This window comes from Eufriesea mexicana, unplaced genomic scaffold, assembly GCF_001483705.2.
Source record: "Eufriesea mexicana isolate 0111107269 unplaced genomic scaffold, ASM148370v2 scaffold1723, whole genome shotgun sequence".
Classification (NCBI taxonomy): domain Eukaryota; kingdom Metazoa; phylum Arthropoda; class Insecta; order Hymenoptera; family Apidae; genus Eufriesea; species Eufriesea mexicana.
In genome coordinates, this window is record NW_016909858.1 from 207,179 (window position 1) to 224,475 (window position 17,297).

The 17,297-nt window shown below is 37.7% G+C and overlaps 3 protein-coding genes across 5 annotated transcripts in view; 2 read left to right on the forward strand and 1 right to left on the reverse strand.

Moving 5' to 3' along the window:
- Positions 1 to 124: 124 nt before the first annotated feature.
- Positions 125 to 1,898, reverse strand: Arpc3A (Actin-related protein 2/3 complex, subunit 3A). Of its 3 annotated transcripts, none has more exons than XM_017901735.1 (4): positions 1,862 to 1,898; positions 698 to 874; positions 427 to 622; positions 125 to 294 (listed from the first exon to the last, which is right to left on the reverse strand). In XM_017901735.1, exons 2-4 carry the CDS (start codon positions 827 to 829, stop codon positions 140 to 142), a joined length of 483 nt encoding a protein of 160 aa, XP_017757224.1. In that variant the 5' UTR covers positions 830 to 874; positions 1,862 to 1,898; the 3' UTR covers positions 125 to 139. The 3 variants fall into 3 exon arrangements, with proteins under 3 accessions (XP_017757224.1, XP_017757225.1, XP_017757223.1); XM_017901736.1 differs by lacking the exon at positions 1,862 to 1,898 and adding an exon at positions 1,642 to 1,855; XM_017901734.1 differs by lacking the exon at positions 1,862 to 1,898 and adding an exon at positions 1,089 to 1,305.
- LOC108548679 (SAFB-like transcription modulator) lies at positions 1,863 to 11,312 on the forward strand. The gene is made up of 15 exons (XM_017901733.1): positions 1,863 to 2,013; positions 2,316 to 2,403; positions 2,479 to 2,627; positions 2,709 to 2,960; positions 3,070 to 3,094; positions 4,949 to 5,105; positions 8,015 to 8,055; positions 8,190 to 8,458; positions 8,556 to 8,718; positions 8,804 to 9,054; positions 9,161 to 9,663; positions 9,739 to 9,912; positions 10,012 to 10,148; positions 10,230 to 10,386; positions 10,474 to 11,312. The coding sequence occupies exons 1-15, from the start codon at positions 1,891 to 1,893 to the stop codon at positions 10,637 to 10,639; spliced, it is 2,655 nt and encodes an 884-aa protein (XP_017757222.1). The 5' UTR covers positions 1,863 to 1,890; the 3' UTR covers positions 10,640 to 11,312.
- Positions 11,313 to 13,271: 1,959 nt separating this feature from the next.
- LOC108548674 (clotting factor B) overlaps positions 13,272 to 17,297 on the forward strand; it is a 4,974-nt gene continuing 948 nt past the window's right edge. The window contains exons 1-7 of the mRNA XM_017901730.1: positions 13,272 to 13,571; positions 15,055 to 15,132; positions 15,283 to 15,615; positions 15,704 to 16,052; positions 16,160 to 16,458; positions 16,568 to 16,760; positions 16,846 to 17,123. Of these exons, the coding sequence (XP_017757219.1) occupies positions 13,550 to 13,571; positions 15,055 to 15,132; positions 15,283 to 15,615; positions 15,704 to 16,052; positions 16,160 to 16,458; positions 16,568 to 16,760; positions 16,846 to 17,123 (1,552 nt within the window). The 5' untranslated portion in view covers positions 13,272 to 13,549. The remainder of the gene's footprint in view (positions 13,572 to 15,054; positions 15,133 to 15,282; positions 15,616 to 15,703; positions 16,053 to 16,159; positions 16,459 to 16,567; positions 16,761 to 16,845; positions 17,124 to 17,297) is intronic.

A 17,297-nucleotide genomic window follows, 5' to 3' on the forward strand; every position in this document is an offset into this window, starting at 1 on the left:
TCTCTTTTTCAAATTCTTGATATTAAGATCTTCTTTAATTTTACAGAAATATTATTATTAAAATCCATATAATAGCATATAATAAATGTCTATATTTATGCATTATACATATTCTAAGGGTAACATTAAAAAATATACTTTACTGTCCTGGACCAGATAATGATTTATCCATAAACTTTTTCTTCGCAAAACATAACCACCATTTGCTTGGTTTACCATCTTCACCATATACCTTCTCTACAAGTCTAGTGCCTGTCTCTTGTCTTATTTGTTGCAAATATTGCCTCATAGTATCTATGAAAACAAATTTCATCATTCAAATGAGTTTAATTTTGAACTTTTTTCTTCAATAACTTCCTTTTATAATCTCTTCTTCTTATTTAATAATTTTTACCTTGATGAAGAGATTAATATAGAATGTATTACCTGCTTCTAAAGGATTACTTGGTTTTGCATATACTGAATTCAGCGGAAAGCCAGGATCACCCGGAATATCAAATTTTGAAATAGCAAGATAATACATTTCATTTGTGGCTTGAGTTTGAGTTGCACATTTCTGTAATCTTTTCAAACACTCTGTTATGTATAATGTAATATAAATCAAAACTCTGTCAGCCTCGCTCTAAAACAACACACCATTTAATATTCTTTGAAACAAAGATTGCATTGTAAACATAAACGTATACAGGATTTATACCTTAATTTCATATGTTCTAAAAAACACATTTGCTTTGAAAAAATATAATGCTTCATCAATTATATCTAAATCTTTATTATTAAAAGGCGGTGCCGGACCTCTAAAATGTGTTCTAATTGGCAGAAGTGCCATATTACCAATATTTCCATTGTTTTCAACGAAGCTCGAATGATATGCCTGCAAGAAAAAACTGAGAAGTTCTCATAGTATTATAATAAAATGTAATACAATGAAATATATGTGACAGTCATATTTTATTCTATAGATTCATACTCAATGCACAATCTTAAAGTTCATAAAAAGAAGTGTAAATAGGTTAAGAAAGACGCCCAACTATGTATAAATTCGTTAAATCGTAATATTCAACATTATATTAAAATATTTTACTTACAGGCATACCGATAAATCAATATAAGAACTATACAGTTTACGTTTATAGATTCTTGGCTTAATACAACATTAAATGATTGTATTCACTTTACTTACAGTACACGAATCAATAATGTATAGTTTAATTTTTCTTATCAAAGATAACAAAGATATACCCAGATACGTAAACGTGTAAACTATAATCTTTAAATTCTTCAGCGAATAAAATAATTGTATTTTAACATTTTATACAACCTTATTCTATTTTACTCATAAACGTAAACGTAATTACGTCATTTTATATCATTTAATCAACTTTGACGTATTACGTTCTCAAAATTGTAACCAGTGAGAAATTTCTTTGGTTAGTAAAATAACTATAACTCTGAATATCGTCTATCTATTTCGTATATATATTCATACTATTTTATATATATCTACAAAATTTTATATTTTTAATATATTTAATTTCACATAACTACAATTCGGAAATTATAAAATATTGAAGGACTACTATCCTAGTAATTTTCCAATTAATAGTATTCTTAATTTTTCAGATTGGCTATTCTACTCACTTGGTGTGAGAATTACTTCCGGTCATTTCCGTTAAATGGCGACAACGATGGATAGTTCGTATCAAAGTGTGTTGTCGTAATTTTTTCTTTGTGATTTTGAAAAATCCTTCACCTATTCCACCTTTATATCGTAATTTTGTAATTTCATTAAGTTTATGCACTAAGATACATTCGTAAAATTCTACTTGCTAGAGCGATAAAATTAGAAGCGTAAGCGTACCTTGTATAGAACATCAGTGTTCGAGAATAATGGCCGATGTTGAGGGAAAAAAGCTTACTGAACTGCGAGTCATAGATTTGAAAACAGAACTTGAACGTCGTGGATTAGACAAAACTGGCAATAAAGCAGCACTTCTCGAGCGTCTCTCCAAAGTAAATTATTTTACTCTTTGAATAACTTTTGTTAAGATTTTACTAACAATACTGTTCGTTGTTTTGTCGCCATTTTAACCCCCCTGAAAGCGGCGATAATTTATTTAAACTATATCCTATTTATACGGATACAAAAATATTAATATTTAGAATAATTATTATAATACTTCTTTTGGAGAACAAAATTCCCTAATTGCATGTAGTTAAAAGTAGCATAATTTGTGATGTAGTAGTTTTACATTTTTATAGTTATTATTATTATTACAATTACGGTAATTTATTTATTATTTTGATGTACGAAGGCCATAACTGATGATGGTCAAGATCCTGATGAATACTTGATTGTACCTTGTGGCGGATTATGCAAAGTTAGTCCAAGGAAAAATAGTGGTATGTAACTTTATTTGAAAGAGACAAAGTACATTTAAAATTATTTATTCAAAACATATGTTTTGGGGATTTCAGTAACAGGTACAACAAATCAAGATGAATCTGTTGATTCATTAGAAAGTCAGAAAGAAGAAAGTATGGAAATATCAGATAATAATGAAGTAAAACCAAAATTAGAAACAAAACCTACATTGGAGGAAAATATAACAGCATCTAGGATAGAAGTAAATATAGATAACATGTTAAGTTCTACTGTAAAAGCATATATTTAGAAGAATCGTGAAATAAAAGAAAAATTGTTGTAGGAATCTCAAAGTGAAATTCAGAATAATGTTTGTAAAGAGATGGAGTATAAGCAGGAAGTTAAAAATCATATGAATAAATGTCCAGTTGAAAATATGCAAGTTAATGATAAGAAAGTAGAATCCGATGTAACTGCCACAGTGAATCAAAATGCAACTAATTCAGTTTCAACTATTGAGGCTAATGGTATCGACAATGAAGATTCCATCAATCTAACTATTGGTGAAGATGAAGAAAATCTCCTTGCTGAGGAGGTAACAGATTTAATTATATTATAATTCTATTATATTTAAAAAAAAAAGAAAAGAGAAAAAAGTAGAAACTGTTATATTAATGACTTGTATTTTGCCTTGTATATTTCAGACAGAGTCTCATGAAAGGCACAAGGGTAAGTTTTGTTATATATCGACTTAAACATTTCACACACATATACATAAACACACGTGCACGCGCGCGCGCGCGCAATATTGTATGCATGCATGCATGCATACATACGTACGTACGTACCTACATACATACATACATACATACATACATACATACATACATACATACATACATACATACATACAGACACACATACATACATACATATACATACACACACACACACACAGACGCGCGCACACACACACCCACAGACACAGACGCACACACAGACGCGCACACACACACACACACGCGCGCGCGCGCACACACACACCCACAGACACAGACGCACACACAGACGCGCACACACACACACACACGCGCGCGCGCGCACACACACACCCACAGACACAGACGCACACACAGACGCGCACACACACACACACACGCGCGCGCGCGCACACACACACACACACCCACACACACAGACACAGACACAGACAGACAGACAGACAGACAGACAGACAGACAGACAGACAGACAGACAGACAGACAGACGCGCACGCACGCACGCGCGCGCGCGCGCACACACACACACACACACACAGACGCGCGCGCGCGCACACACACACACACACACACACACACACACACAGACGCGCGCACACACACACACAGACACAGACGCACGCACAGACGCGCACACGTGCACACACACAGACACACACACACACAAATTGCATATTTTATTACACGTGCGTGTGTGTGTGCGCGCGCGCGCGTATGCATGCATAGACATAAGATTTGAAGGAATATATATAGCATTATCGTTATCTACGGTCATGAGTAAGTTATTTAATTATGTGGCATCAAGACCAAGGGACATGTTTATCTACGTATAAAATATCCTCATCTATCCAGAGTGTGTTGGATTCGTCAACAAAATTCATACCTCATCTTCGTCAGATCGGCGAGCCTCTGTTTGCAACAACCACGTACGCAGGACGCGATGCAATCATTTCTCATATGGACACGGCATGCAGTAATATAACTGCAAAGTATTATAGCACGATGATCGACAAGGTTTTAATCAAAATGAAACATATCCGTCGACATTCTTGTGTGCAGTTTAATATCAACTATGTTCTACAAAGTTTATCCCATAAGTGTTAGTTTATAAGTTAGTTAACGCTAGAGTTTTATATAAAGTTACATTTAATTCTACCTAACCACATAGAGCATCGTTGGATTGTTTGGTCTCCGGATTATATGGATACAAGAAGACTCAAGTGTATGTGCAGCCAAAAATTTGCCCTATGTACAGTTGATGATGCATCATTATTTATCATCGCGGAGAAATCAATGTCTTGAAACTATCGACTTAAAATAATCGCATGGTCATTCTAACTCACAACTATTTTGCTATCGCAAAAATCAGTTACCAACATAATATTGTACATGCGGGCGAGCGTCTATGTATGCGTATTCCGCGTGTTTATATACGTATTCCTTTTTTTCCAATTTTTCATTTTCCTTTTCCTTTTCCTAGATCTGACTGCCTCATCTCCTCTAGATTTTTCTTTCAATTTAGTCTTTTGTTCTGGATCTATTTCATTTAAAAATACGAAGGTAATTTTAAGTCGTTAGAAAATCGAAAAAAAAGACAGGGGTCGCTATGGATTAAACCATTGAAGAATGAATTTGTGATATTGCTATCATGCGATCTTCATCATAATTTATTCCGCAATCTGTTAGTGGCTTGGGAAAATTCCATGCAGAAAATACAGGCTACTAAGCAGCAGAAGTGTTAGGGAGGGAGAAGAAATCTGGCTTCGCAGAAAGTGACTATGCTCTACCTTGATTGTCTCTGCAGATGGAGGAGAAAAGAAGAAAGTGGAAGAAAACAAGAAGGGAGACTCTAAAGGGAGCAGTAGAGCAGAAGCTGGTGCCAACAACAAGGAAGGGACAACATCAGGTGGAAACATCGGGACGAAGAGCAAGCAGGACAGTGGCGGAGACGGAAGCAAGAGGTTGGTCTCTCATTGGTAAACGGTTCACAGTGGTACGACAACGAAATGTCACACAACTCTATGCTAGCAATGCTCTTCTGCCGCATACAATACCATCAGGATAAGATACTGTCAAACGATGGATTTTCAAGCTGAATTATTCGTCACAGTCGCACGCAAGATTACTTTATTCCCTTTTTTTCAATCGCATACGAAGTTCCTTTCCGATCTCGTACGTTTAGGCTGTAATTCTTAACTCTGGAAAGTATGTTAAGAAATCGAGAAATTGGCTAGCAAACTTAACCAAATCAAGTTTCATACATACCGCACCTATTTGTAAACGAATATTTTTCTACCTTCTCTCTCTGATGGAAATACTCATTTATAAACTAAACAGCAGTTTCGTCGAGCATGGTAACAAGATTATTAGCATCTCGAGATAAATTATGCACTTGACAGATCCAACTTAAGCTATAACACAACATCAAGCAATCATATCATTCATCGAAGATACTGCTACTCTATTATCGCGTATGGGTCAATACTTGTTACAACTCACAACGAAGCATATGTGTTGATATTTGTTGCAACTTACTGTCAAGCCCACTGCGAAGGACTTCGAAGGAAAAATGCTATTATGTTCGGAAAACTTGTGTGAGAAGGATATGCAATACAAATGTATTACTTGCATCAACATACTTTCATTAAACACGAACGATGAAAAGTGGATTCAACTGCAGTGAAACGTAGCAATATTTCAGTAAAATGCTAACAAATTATATCATAATGATGTATAAATGAATGCCAAAACGAATATCTAATTATTGTTACTATTACTGTTATTTCTATTATTATTGCTGTTACTGTTGTTATTGTTATTGTCGCTGTTGTTATTATTGCTGTTTGATTATTGATGTTATCTTTATCATTAACTACTATAATGGAAATGATAATGATAATGATAGTGACAATAATGACAATGATGATGACTGTAACATTAATGATGATAATAATGGTGGTAGTGACGATAATGGTGACAATGATAATTATGAAAATGGTGATGATAAATAAAATTATCACGATGATGATGATGATAATAATAATGATCATTTTAATGATGGAGATTATGACGATGATGACAATGATGATTATAACGATAGCAACATCGATAATGCTAATGATGATGGCGACGATGCTGTTACTACTGCTGCTATTGTGCTGCTGCTGTTGTACTGCTGCTGCTGTTGCTGCTGCTGCTGCTGCTGCTGTTGTTGTTGCTGCTGCTGCCCTTAATGATAACGATGGTGATGACAATAACGATGACGATTTATAACAATGATGATGATTATGATGGTAATGGTGGTGATGGCGATAACGATGACGATGACGATGACGATGACGATGCCGACGACGATGACGATGCCGACGACGGCGACGGGAATTACGATGACTGCGACAAGGATGATGATGATGTAAATGCTGGTGTCGACGACGATGACAATGACAGTGACAATGACGTTGATATCGATGATGATTATGCTGATGACGGTGATAATGGTGATATTCGTGATGATGGTAAAGATGGTAATAATAATGATGATCATGAGGAGGATGGTAATTCTGACAGGATAATGATGCTGCTGCTGCTGATGATGATGATTATGATGGTGACGATGACGGTGGTGATGATGTAAACTATGACGACTATGACAGCAACTACGGCCACGATGACGATGACGATGACGATGACGATGACGATGACGACAACAAGCACGTCTATGATCACAATCACAGTCATGGTTACGATGACGATAACGATAATAACGATAATGACAGTGATAACGTTTATGATGATGATGATGATAATGATGGTGGAGGTTCCAACGATGGCAATGATGATGATGATGGTGATGGAAGTTGTAGTGGTGGTGTTGGTGCTAGCGTTAATGATGATGGGGCGATGATAATGATGATGACGACGCAGATGGTAATGTTGATTGTGGTAGTAATGATGGTAGCGGTGGTGGTGGTAGTGGTGGTAGTGGTGGTAGTGGTGGTGATGGTGGTGATGGTGGTTGTGGTGGTGGTGGTGGTTTTGGTGCTGGAGGTGGTTGTGGTGGTGGAGGTGGTTGTGGTGGTGGAGGTGGTTGTGGTGGTGATGGTGGTGGTGGTGATGATGGTGGTGGTGATGATGATGGTGGTGATGATGATGGTGGTGATGATGATGGTGGTGATGATGATGGTGGTGATGATGGTGGTGATGATGATGGTGGTGATGGTGGTGATGGTGGTGATGGTGGTGATGGTGGTGATGGTGGTGATGGGGGTGATGGTGGTGATGGCGATGGTGATGGCGATGGTGATGGCGATGGTGATGGTGGCGATGGCAGTGATGGTGATGGTGATGGTGATGGTGATGGCGATGGTAACGGTGACAATGACAATGACAATGACAATGACAATGACAATGATGACGATAATGTAGATAATGATGGTAGCTGTGGTAGTGTGGTGCTGATAATCTTAACAATGATGATAGGGACGACGATAACGATTATAATGACAACGATAACGACGGTGATCTTAATGACGACAGTGATAATGATAATGATAATGATAATGATAATGATAATGATGACGATGACAATGATAAGGACGAAGACATGGACGGGGGCAACGACAACGATGATGATGATGGTGATGATGGAGTTTTTGATGATCATAATTATAATTATGGTAACATCTGTGATGATAATGATGATGTCAGTATAAAGATAAAAGTTGCTAGCCAAATTTATATGCTTAACATAGTTACAGAGGTATCTAATTAAGCCTCGAAAGACAAGTCGTTTCCAAAATATTATCTTTCGAATGTAATGAGAGGTACTCAATTGAATGGCAAATATAATGAAAATAATAATTGTTTTCAGTGCGGAATCAAGTAACAAGAGCCAAAAGAGAGATGACAAAGGTAATTATTAAATGAGTTAAATTTTATTTGCAGATTTATAATTGGATTTTGAAGTAATTAATAGCAATATTATAATTCAGGTACTATTTTTTATTTAATCTTTATTTATTTATATGATTTAATTCATTGTACAGACAAAAAGACTTCGCAAATTAGTCCCATTAATGCGAGTAGCAGGAATTTGTGGGTATCCGGGTTATCATCGAGTACTCGTGCGACAGATTTGAAGCAAATATTTTCAAAATATGGAAAAGTGATAGGTGCAAAAGTGGTTACCAATGCAAGAACACCGGGGGCCAGATGTTACGGATACGTGACTATGTCTACTAGCGAAGATGCCGCAAAATGTATACAACATTTGCATAGAACTGAACTGCACGGCCGTGTAATATCCGTTGAAAAGGTACATGAGATAAGAAAAACAGAAAATTCCTATTCTCCTAAAGACCTAGTTATGCATATTTTCCCTCACAGTGTGTTCTCTCATTTTGTGTTTAAAGGCCAAAGGCGATACTCAACAAAGCCACATGCGCAAACGGGATACTACAAACGGAAAATCTGAGAAAAAGGAAGAAAAAGAGAAGTCAAAGGATAATCATGATATCAGTGATCGAAAAGATAAGGAAATGAAGAAGGAAGCAGAGGATAAAGGATCGGAAGCAAGTGAGTAATTTTTAAATAAATAATCTTGCGAAATGACAATTAAATATATGTGTTATAAAATAAATATTTAAATATATTGCAACAGCGAAAAAGACAGATGAGAAGAACAACGAGAATATTGAAAATAAAAAGGCAGAAGTGCAGGAAAAGAAAGATGAAGTTTCAAAAGATACGGATTCTCGGTCAACTAAGTCGACTAGCAAGAAACCCGAGAGTGAGAGGGGAAGACGCGATGAGAAAAGAATTCGATCCTGGGATCATCACCGATCTCACACTCGGTCTCGCAGCCGTGAACGACGTAGACGCGACGATGTACTGACATTTGCAAAAATCAGGGTAAATCGATATTATTGATGATAAAATATTTTTCTATAATCTAGCGATTTAGTAACCTGAAGAGCAATTACGAAGCTATAGTATAACTTGCTATGTATATACTTAGGAGGAACGAGAAAGGCAAAGGCTACGCGAAAGAGAGAGAATGCTTCGTGAGGAAGAACGAAGAAGGAGAGAAGATATGGAACGACAAAGAGAAGTAGAACGTAGGCAAAGAGAAGAGGCCGCGCGTCTAGAAAGGGAACGGGAAAAATTACGAAGAGAAAGGGAAAGAATCGAGCAGGAGAAAGCCGAATTGCTTCGACTTGAACGAGAACGTCAGAAACTAGAACGGGAGAAGCTAGAACGAGAAAGATTGGAATTGAAAAGACAACAGATGCGATTAGAAGAGAGTAGACGTGCTCCACCACCACCTTCCATTAAGCGATGTTCCAGTGACAGACGGGATCCAAGAGATATGTATGTCGAACCAGACAGGAAGCGTATGGCTACTGAACACAGTCGAAAACACATTCCAGAACGTGTGAGTGACCGACGTGGTGAAATTTTGGATCGTGTCTCGGATAGGCGACTGGATGCTTCGCCACCTACTCGCTACGAATCTAGTAGGTAAGATGTGCAGTTTATATTTTGCTCTACTCAATGAAAGAAGGAAGAATATGAAATAGTCATAATAAATTTCAGATCCGCGCAAGATTTAGGATTGAAAAAGGAATTTAAACGCAGTAGCGAATTTACTTCTCGTAGTAGCCGCCCTGAAAGCTTTTCTGAGGTATCCCGAGGGAGAGAAGTAATTGTACGTCGCGAAACTCTTAGCACAACAGCAACGTCTATCGACCCTCGACAAGTTAAGGAAAGGTAAAACAAAGATACGCATTTTAAAATAAAAGTGCACAATATTTTGATTCTTTGAACGAGAGAAATTGAATGAATCTTCATTGAAATGTCTTTATATAGGTATGAACGTGCAAGTACAACCACTTATGCTCGTGATCGCGATGTTAGACGTTCTGAAACGGATACCCATAGAAGTTCTAAGGATAGTCATACGCGATACAGTGAAAGTTTTAAACCTACAGGTTCCAGCACTCCACGTTAGTATAAAAGAATTTTCACAGTCTCAGATAAATTTCTGATTAAGGTTTAGTTATCGCAAAACTTATACACACGCGCAGGTGACAGTCGATACGTTGAAAGCAATCGAACAACTAGCAGCTGGCACTCTGGACCTCCGTCTACAAAATCATTTAATTCTGTACCAAGTAGTGGTACTCGAGATCCCCGAAATGAACCATCCAGTTGGAGTTCTAGGTCGTCCGACAATGTAAACAGGTACAGGACAAATCAATTTTCTTTTCTCCCGATAAATTTCTATTATATTCGAAAATAAGAAGTATCGAATAAACGAATTTATTTCAGATGGAGTAATTCAAGTAGCATGGGAAACACATTACGACATCCAGTACCACCAACGTATCAAAGCGGTCCTATCCAATCAATGGGATTAACAGCACCTGGAACTGCACCTTCGTATGATCGTTTCGATCCATACAAGTCGTCTATGCCGAGCATGAGAAAATATTGATCTTGTACCTCTAATTCATCCCATTATAACATGAATTTTTATATCCACCCGTTTCTGACGCAAGGCACATATGAACGTGTTCACACTCACTGATTCATATGCACACGCACACTAAATTATTATTTATATTATTGACAAATCAAACTTCATTATACTTCAGAAATTAATCGTACGAGTAAGTTCCGGATGTAACGTAATTGCGTGCATTTGTTAGATAAATTGTAATTCGCTGATAGAGCAAATAATTTCTCACTGACGAATTACATATACATACGCCTTCGAACTCTTTTTCGACGCTTGTATTTGTATCGCTATTTCTTAATTAAGTTCTGAATAGATTAAACCGAACTGGATGTTTCACTCTTGACATTCGTCTCAATGATCATTAATAATGAGATTCAAGTCTCCAGGTTCATAACGTTTTAATGACAATTGCGCCGCTTTCGAAGTTCCATTTTCATCTATGGTTCAATGAAGAAAATAAAACTTGTATCACCACTATTATCATTATTACTACTATTACTACTACTAATACTACTACTATTACTACTCCTGCTGTCACTGCTGCTACCTCTACTATTATACTATTACTATTAGTACTCCTGCTATCCGCGTTGCTACTCCTACTATTATACTACTACTATTACTACTCCTGCTATCCGCGTTGCTACTCCTACTATTATACTGCTACTGCTACTGCTACTGCTACTGCTACTGCTACTGCTACTGCTACTGCTACTGCTACTGCTACTGCTACTGCTACTGCTACTGCTACTGCTACTGCTACTGCTACTGCTACTGCTACTGCTACTGCTACTGCTACTGCTACTGCTACTGCTACTGCTACTGCTACTGCCACCGCTACCGTTGCCGCTGCTACTACTGCTGCTGCTACTGCTGCTGCTACTGCTACTGCTACTGCTGCTGCTCCTGCTGCTGCTCCTGCTACTGCTACTGCTACTGCTACTGCTAATGCTAATGCCACTGTTACTGCTACTGCTACTGCTACTGCTACTGCTACTGCTACTGCTACTGCTACTGCTACTGCTACTGCTACTGCTACTGCTACTGCTACTGCTACTGCTACTGCTACTGCTACTGTTACTACTATTGCTGTTGCTGCTATTGCTGCTGCTGCAGATAATAATGATGATAATGATCATGACGATGACGAAGATGGTGATGGTGATGGATGTGGTAATGGTGGTTGTGTTGACAATGGTGGTGATGGCAATGGTGTTTGTATTAGTATTAGTGGATATGGTGATGGTGGTGATGATGATAATAATGATGATACTATTGCCAGTATTGATACTGACACTGACACTGACACTGACACTGACACTGACACTGACACTGACACTGACACTGACACTGACACTGACACTGACACTGGCACTGGCACTGGCACTGGCACTGACACTGGCACTGACACTGATATATTGTTATTAATGCTATTGTTATCATCACTGCTGAAAGGCAATATTTCATTAGTATTCATTGGGAAAATGTAAACACATATTTGGACCTATCCATAATGTATCGAGTATATGTAATACTGAAGTGTAATGGACTATTGTACATTTGTTAATAGATACGATTTAGCGATTTAGGGAGTGAGACGTTCGAGGTGAGACACATTTTTATTTCTTTGTCTATAGCAGAATTACATTTATATGATGTGTTGTATCGATTGTTACTTGCAATTCATTTCAAACAATGATGTGCACTCATTTACATCATTGAATATATTCTTATAGGACGATAAGACAAACCATATAGTGTTACAAATAGTTACATTATGTACCTTCAATCAATTCCTTGTAGAAATACGTACATATTCTCATAAGAATATGATTGAACAATTTGTATATTGAATTCCATAAGAACAGTGTACAAGAACAATGTATCTAACAACATTGGAATCTAAGTTTATACGTGAAGTACACGTACATGTTTCAGTATAGTGACAACTACTATAATATAAATAAATTTATGGTATATTAGAACTATATGTTTTGCAATGTTTCACACAATTACCTAGCGTAGCGGATAATTAACATATTTTATTAATCCTTAACAGATTAGCCGATTAAAATCCTTATGTCCGATAAAGAATAAGTTGACGTTTCGTCAAATCAGTTTGCACATTCAATGCATTTAATTTTTATTAGTTACGAATATGTATTAACAACACGAATCTTTCGAAATATTAATGAAAATGACAATCGAACTGTGATTTAGAAAACGAGCATTTTATGGTAAAATGCAAATTACTTCTATCGCGTATTTGTTTTAGAGGGAAAATGTCCATAAGAAAAGTACGAATAGAATATTTAGATATTCTACGAAAGAATATTTTCCTTCAATTGTAAAAGGTAAGATAACAGTTGCTACGGAGAGAAAAAGCGAGGAAAGACCAAGGAAATAGGAGAGAATGAGGGAATGGTTCCGTAGAAAACAAAGTGTGTCGAGGTCTTTCCATGGACAGTCATCATGATCAAGGTTTACTTCGTGTAATCACGATTGCCCGATTCCATAGTTTTCTTCCGATAGTCATATTTTTTTATCAACTTCCCACCATTACCACCATCTCTACTACTATGTTCCCCTCCAACCCTCGTGCCGCCGTACTTCTCCTCCTTCACCTCATTTTCCTTTCTCTTATTTTCTCTAACTTATTTTCGCTCCCCCTCTTTGCCAATCTCTTTCCCCCATCTCTCCGGCCTGAATGAGTTGAAGTTCGATAGAACGATGGACAATTCACCGGTAGTCTCGCGGACGCAACAACTTTGTTGAAATAGTTGCATGTGTGGTATGTTCAGTTGTGGGTGTCAGATGCGGTGATAACGATAGACGCGCTTGGAATGCCTGCGAACAAGATCGATTGAATGTTTACTCTGGATCAGAATGTCGTTGTCCATCATTTTGAGTAAGTGATTTGAGCGATTTAATATAGCAATAGTGTGGTAATGCGGGTAATACCATGCAACTTTATGAACGGCACTTATTCGCTATTAAATCTTTAATATCTGGTTCGCGTATGAAAGGACAGGCGCAAAGCAAATTCAAATTATATTCAAGATCGTAATTTCGTCAATGTTGATTCGCGCGAAAACTTGAAACTATTGCACTTAACTTGTCGTATATTTTCGAATTTAAAATCATTTTCTCCTGTTCCCGTTATACACAGCTTTTGTTACCATACGTGTCCCGTGCATTATATTACACGTAATTACATATAATCTGTTACGACAAGAGAGCATTGAATTACACACCGTGATAGATTCGCAACGTTACATCGTTTGGAATCAAGATCTAGTTTGAGCAGTCCGTATGATGTGGGTCAAACAGTGACAAGATAGCGCAGATCGTTACAGAAGACAAAAAGCGTATTACAGCGAGGAATAAAACAAAAGAATTGGTTGAATTATGGAAAAAATAAAAAATACCAGGCAAAATGAGAAGGTTTCGTTGAAAGATCATTGCTTAAAAGCAAAGATAACGTTAGTTAAAGAATTGGAAAAATTGATAGTATAATCGTTTGCAAGGCGTACAGAGAAAAATGACGATGATAGAGGATTTTACAGACAGGAAGAGAATCGTAACATTTCCGTTTAATAGATAAATTACTTGATTAATAAACGCGCTTTTCTGCTCCACCTGGTACTCTTTTCTTTGTTTCACTGCCGTATGCGTATAGCGTAGGTTTAGTGTGATGAATCAGTGAATGGAAGAAAGGCGCGCTTTCTCGCCGAGCAACTTTCACCATCGATAAAGTCCGTTTGCGTAGACCGACTCTAAAAACGTTCGCTTGATCGTTCGCTTTCCTTTGTGTTCTTCTCGAGAAAGAGATTTCAGGAATCGTATAGATTTTCCTAATTTTCCATCGACAGTGATCGATTACCGTGTAATATCTTAAAATACATTTAAACGACTCGATTTCTGAAAGCATCGAATTATCTATCTTCCTACGCTCTAGAAAGATTCTTCTCCTATCAATTTTATTCTTAGACTCGTGATTAAAAGTTGAAAGATCGTGTTAATCATGTTGTCATCGACGCTAAAAACGGTTACTCCGAAAACTGAAATAATTAACGAATTGCAAAGTGGCTTGAAATACTTTAAACACCAGACGAATGTTATATTTTGAAAAGTAGTACAACAACGCGAGTAGCGCGTGTCTCAGTTAAGGTAGAAATTATGTAAATCGTGTTACCTTGCTACGAACTTTATTCTCGAAAATGTGCGACAAACGATTAATTCGTCAGAGAGATATTCGTATAATCTGAAATCGTATTCTTCAGAGAAGAGAAAAAGGGATGAATTTCGAGTAATCGACACTTACAATACTACGTAAGTGTATCGCTGTATCGCATTTAATATCACGAATTTCGTGCGCACGGATGTTTCAGGATTTTGCACGATATGGAGTTTGCTAACGAGTTCCTTGTCATACACCAAAGAAGTTACCAACTATCGTTATCATACTGGTAAGTTTATATTGTCAATTTGTTACATTGTTATACGATACGAAGTTATGTGTGTTGGAAGAAACGAAAACTCGAATTGACTCGATCCGATACAAATTCGTTTTCAATACATACGCGATGTGTGTAATAATATGCATGCAATATGGACAGCATCGACGGTATCGAATAGGTACGGAACATCTCAGACGTTTGTGTCACCGATTCGAGGATGGAGTAAGATGGATGACTGGGCTAGTCGTGACTCGCAAATATCGACTCCAGCAATTTATAGGAGGAATATACAGGTTAGACCTTACGTAAGAATAGCGAAAGTGGAACAACAACGAGAACAACCGGATCCTTTAGTTACGATTTCCGAAACTTTGGGCGCTTTAAACACCGTTGGCAATTACATTGTTAATATGACTAGAGGCGTGGATAGCTCGAGTTATCCATCGAAAGAATTACCATCGGCAATATACACTATCTCGAAAAACATTCTAGGTAAGACTTTAAATAAGACTTAGATCTTGCTTTTAACAATCGCTCGTATCTTTTGTTAAATGAACATCCCGGTTGCGCTTGTTTTTAGGACGTAATGTAACAGACAGTATTGCACCGCTAGTTAGAGGAGTAGCATTGCCTGTGCGACCTATACCCGCTGACAGCTCGTCTGCCTCATCCTCTCTCTCCTCCCCCATCGCCACCTTTTCCTCTTCTACCGAAATTAACCAGCACGACAGGGAAAAGGAGGCGGTGATGATATCGTCCATTGACTGCACTACTGCGAACGGTAATCTTGGAAAGTGTCAAGATTTGAGTAATTGTCCTCAACTGTTGCTCGACTTAACCAAACTCAGACAGTCATTGTGCTTCAAAAGTTTATTCGTCCCGGGTGTCTGTTGCCCACTGACAGATAAGATTGACACTAACGGGACAAGGTAAATGCAACGATATCACACAACAACGTCATGCTTGTTTTATATGGTTATGCTAAACCATTCGTAAATTTAATACTTGGAAAATTGGATACGTATGAAATTTTCAGCACGATAGCCAGTATAATCGCAACATCGGGGATTGATTCGGGTGTACATCCTCCATCAGTTCAACCATCGATACGTCCAACGAAACATCAGTCCCCTAAACCGATACCACTATTCCCTGTCGTTGCACCTGCAACCACCATTACGGTCACGACTACGCCAACAAATCTTGTCGATCTCCTAACAACAGAATTCATTCCAGTATCCTCCTCTGTTGATTTGCCCTTGAATCATTCATACAGCTTACTTGGATCTTCAACTACTAGCGCTATCGATAATAATTTCATACACGACGACGAAGGTAAATGTTCATGATAATAACGTAGAACGTAATAATAATAATAGAACGTAGAAATGTCGAAACGAACCTGAAGAAACTATAGCGGCATATAAATTGTTTTCTTCGATAGAATGTGGAATAAGAAATTCGGGTAAATATCGAGTGGTAGGTGGAGAAGAAGCTCTTCCTGGTCGTTGGCCTTGGATGGCAGCGATATTCTTGCATGGTTCTAAACGTACGGAATTTTGGTGCGGTGGATCTCTGATCGGATCGCGGTATATTCTTACCGCTGCTCATTGTACACGGGATCACCGTCAACAGCAGTAAGTTTACAAAATGCATATTCTGAAATTTTCACCAACCATATACTCAGAAATCGATAAAATAGCCGATAAAATGTTTGTGCAGATTTGCCGCGAGACAGTTCACTGTCCGTCTCGGTGACATAGACCTTGAAAGAAACGACGAACCATCTGCTCCAGAAACTTATGCGGTCAAGCAAATTCACGCACATCCAAAATTTTCGCGCGTTGGATTTTACAATGACATCGCGGTTCTTGAACTTACTAGGATCGTTCGAAAGTCTCCTTATGTAATACCGATCTGTCTACCGCAAGCACATTACAAAAACGAGCGATTTGCCGGCGCTAGACCCACCGTTGTTGGATGGGGTACCACTTACTACGGTATATACACGTATCTTTTCCACCCTTTTTACCTTTACCTTTACCTTTACCTTTACCCTTACCCTTACCCTTACTCTTACACAAACCATGCAGATAATTCCTCTATCTGTCTTTCTATCTCTCCTACCTCCATACAATCAAGTTCTTTCGAAGAATTTTTCAGAATCGAACCAT

What these genes read in the sequence shown, in the direction of transcription:
- Arpc3A (XM_017901734.1), bottom strand. An exon ending in TTAGAACATATGAAATTAAG is followed by an intron (nt 623 to 697) that starts GTATAAATCCTG and finishes GTGTTGTTTTAG; the next exon opens with AGCGAGGCTGACAGAGTTTT. An exon ending in AAGTAATCCTTTAGAAGCAG is followed by an intron (nt 295 to 426) that starts GTAATACATTCT and finishes TTGTTTTCATAG; the next exon opens with ATACTATGAGGCAATATTTG.
- LOC108548679 (XM_017901733.1), top strand. Translation starts at nt 1,891, where the DNA reads ATGGCCGATGTTGAGGGAAAAAAGCTTACTGAACTGCGAGTCATAGAT. An exon ending in GTCTCATGAAAGGCACAAGG is followed by an intron (nt 3,095 to 4,948) that starts GTAAGTTTTGTT and finishes TTGTCTCTGCAG; the next exon opens with ATGGAGGAGAAAAGAAGAAA. An exon ending in TACAGGTTCCAGCACTCCAC is followed by an intron (nt 10,149 to 10,229) that starts GTTAGTATAAAA and finishes ACACACGCGCAG; the next exon opens with GTGACAGTCGATACGTTGAA.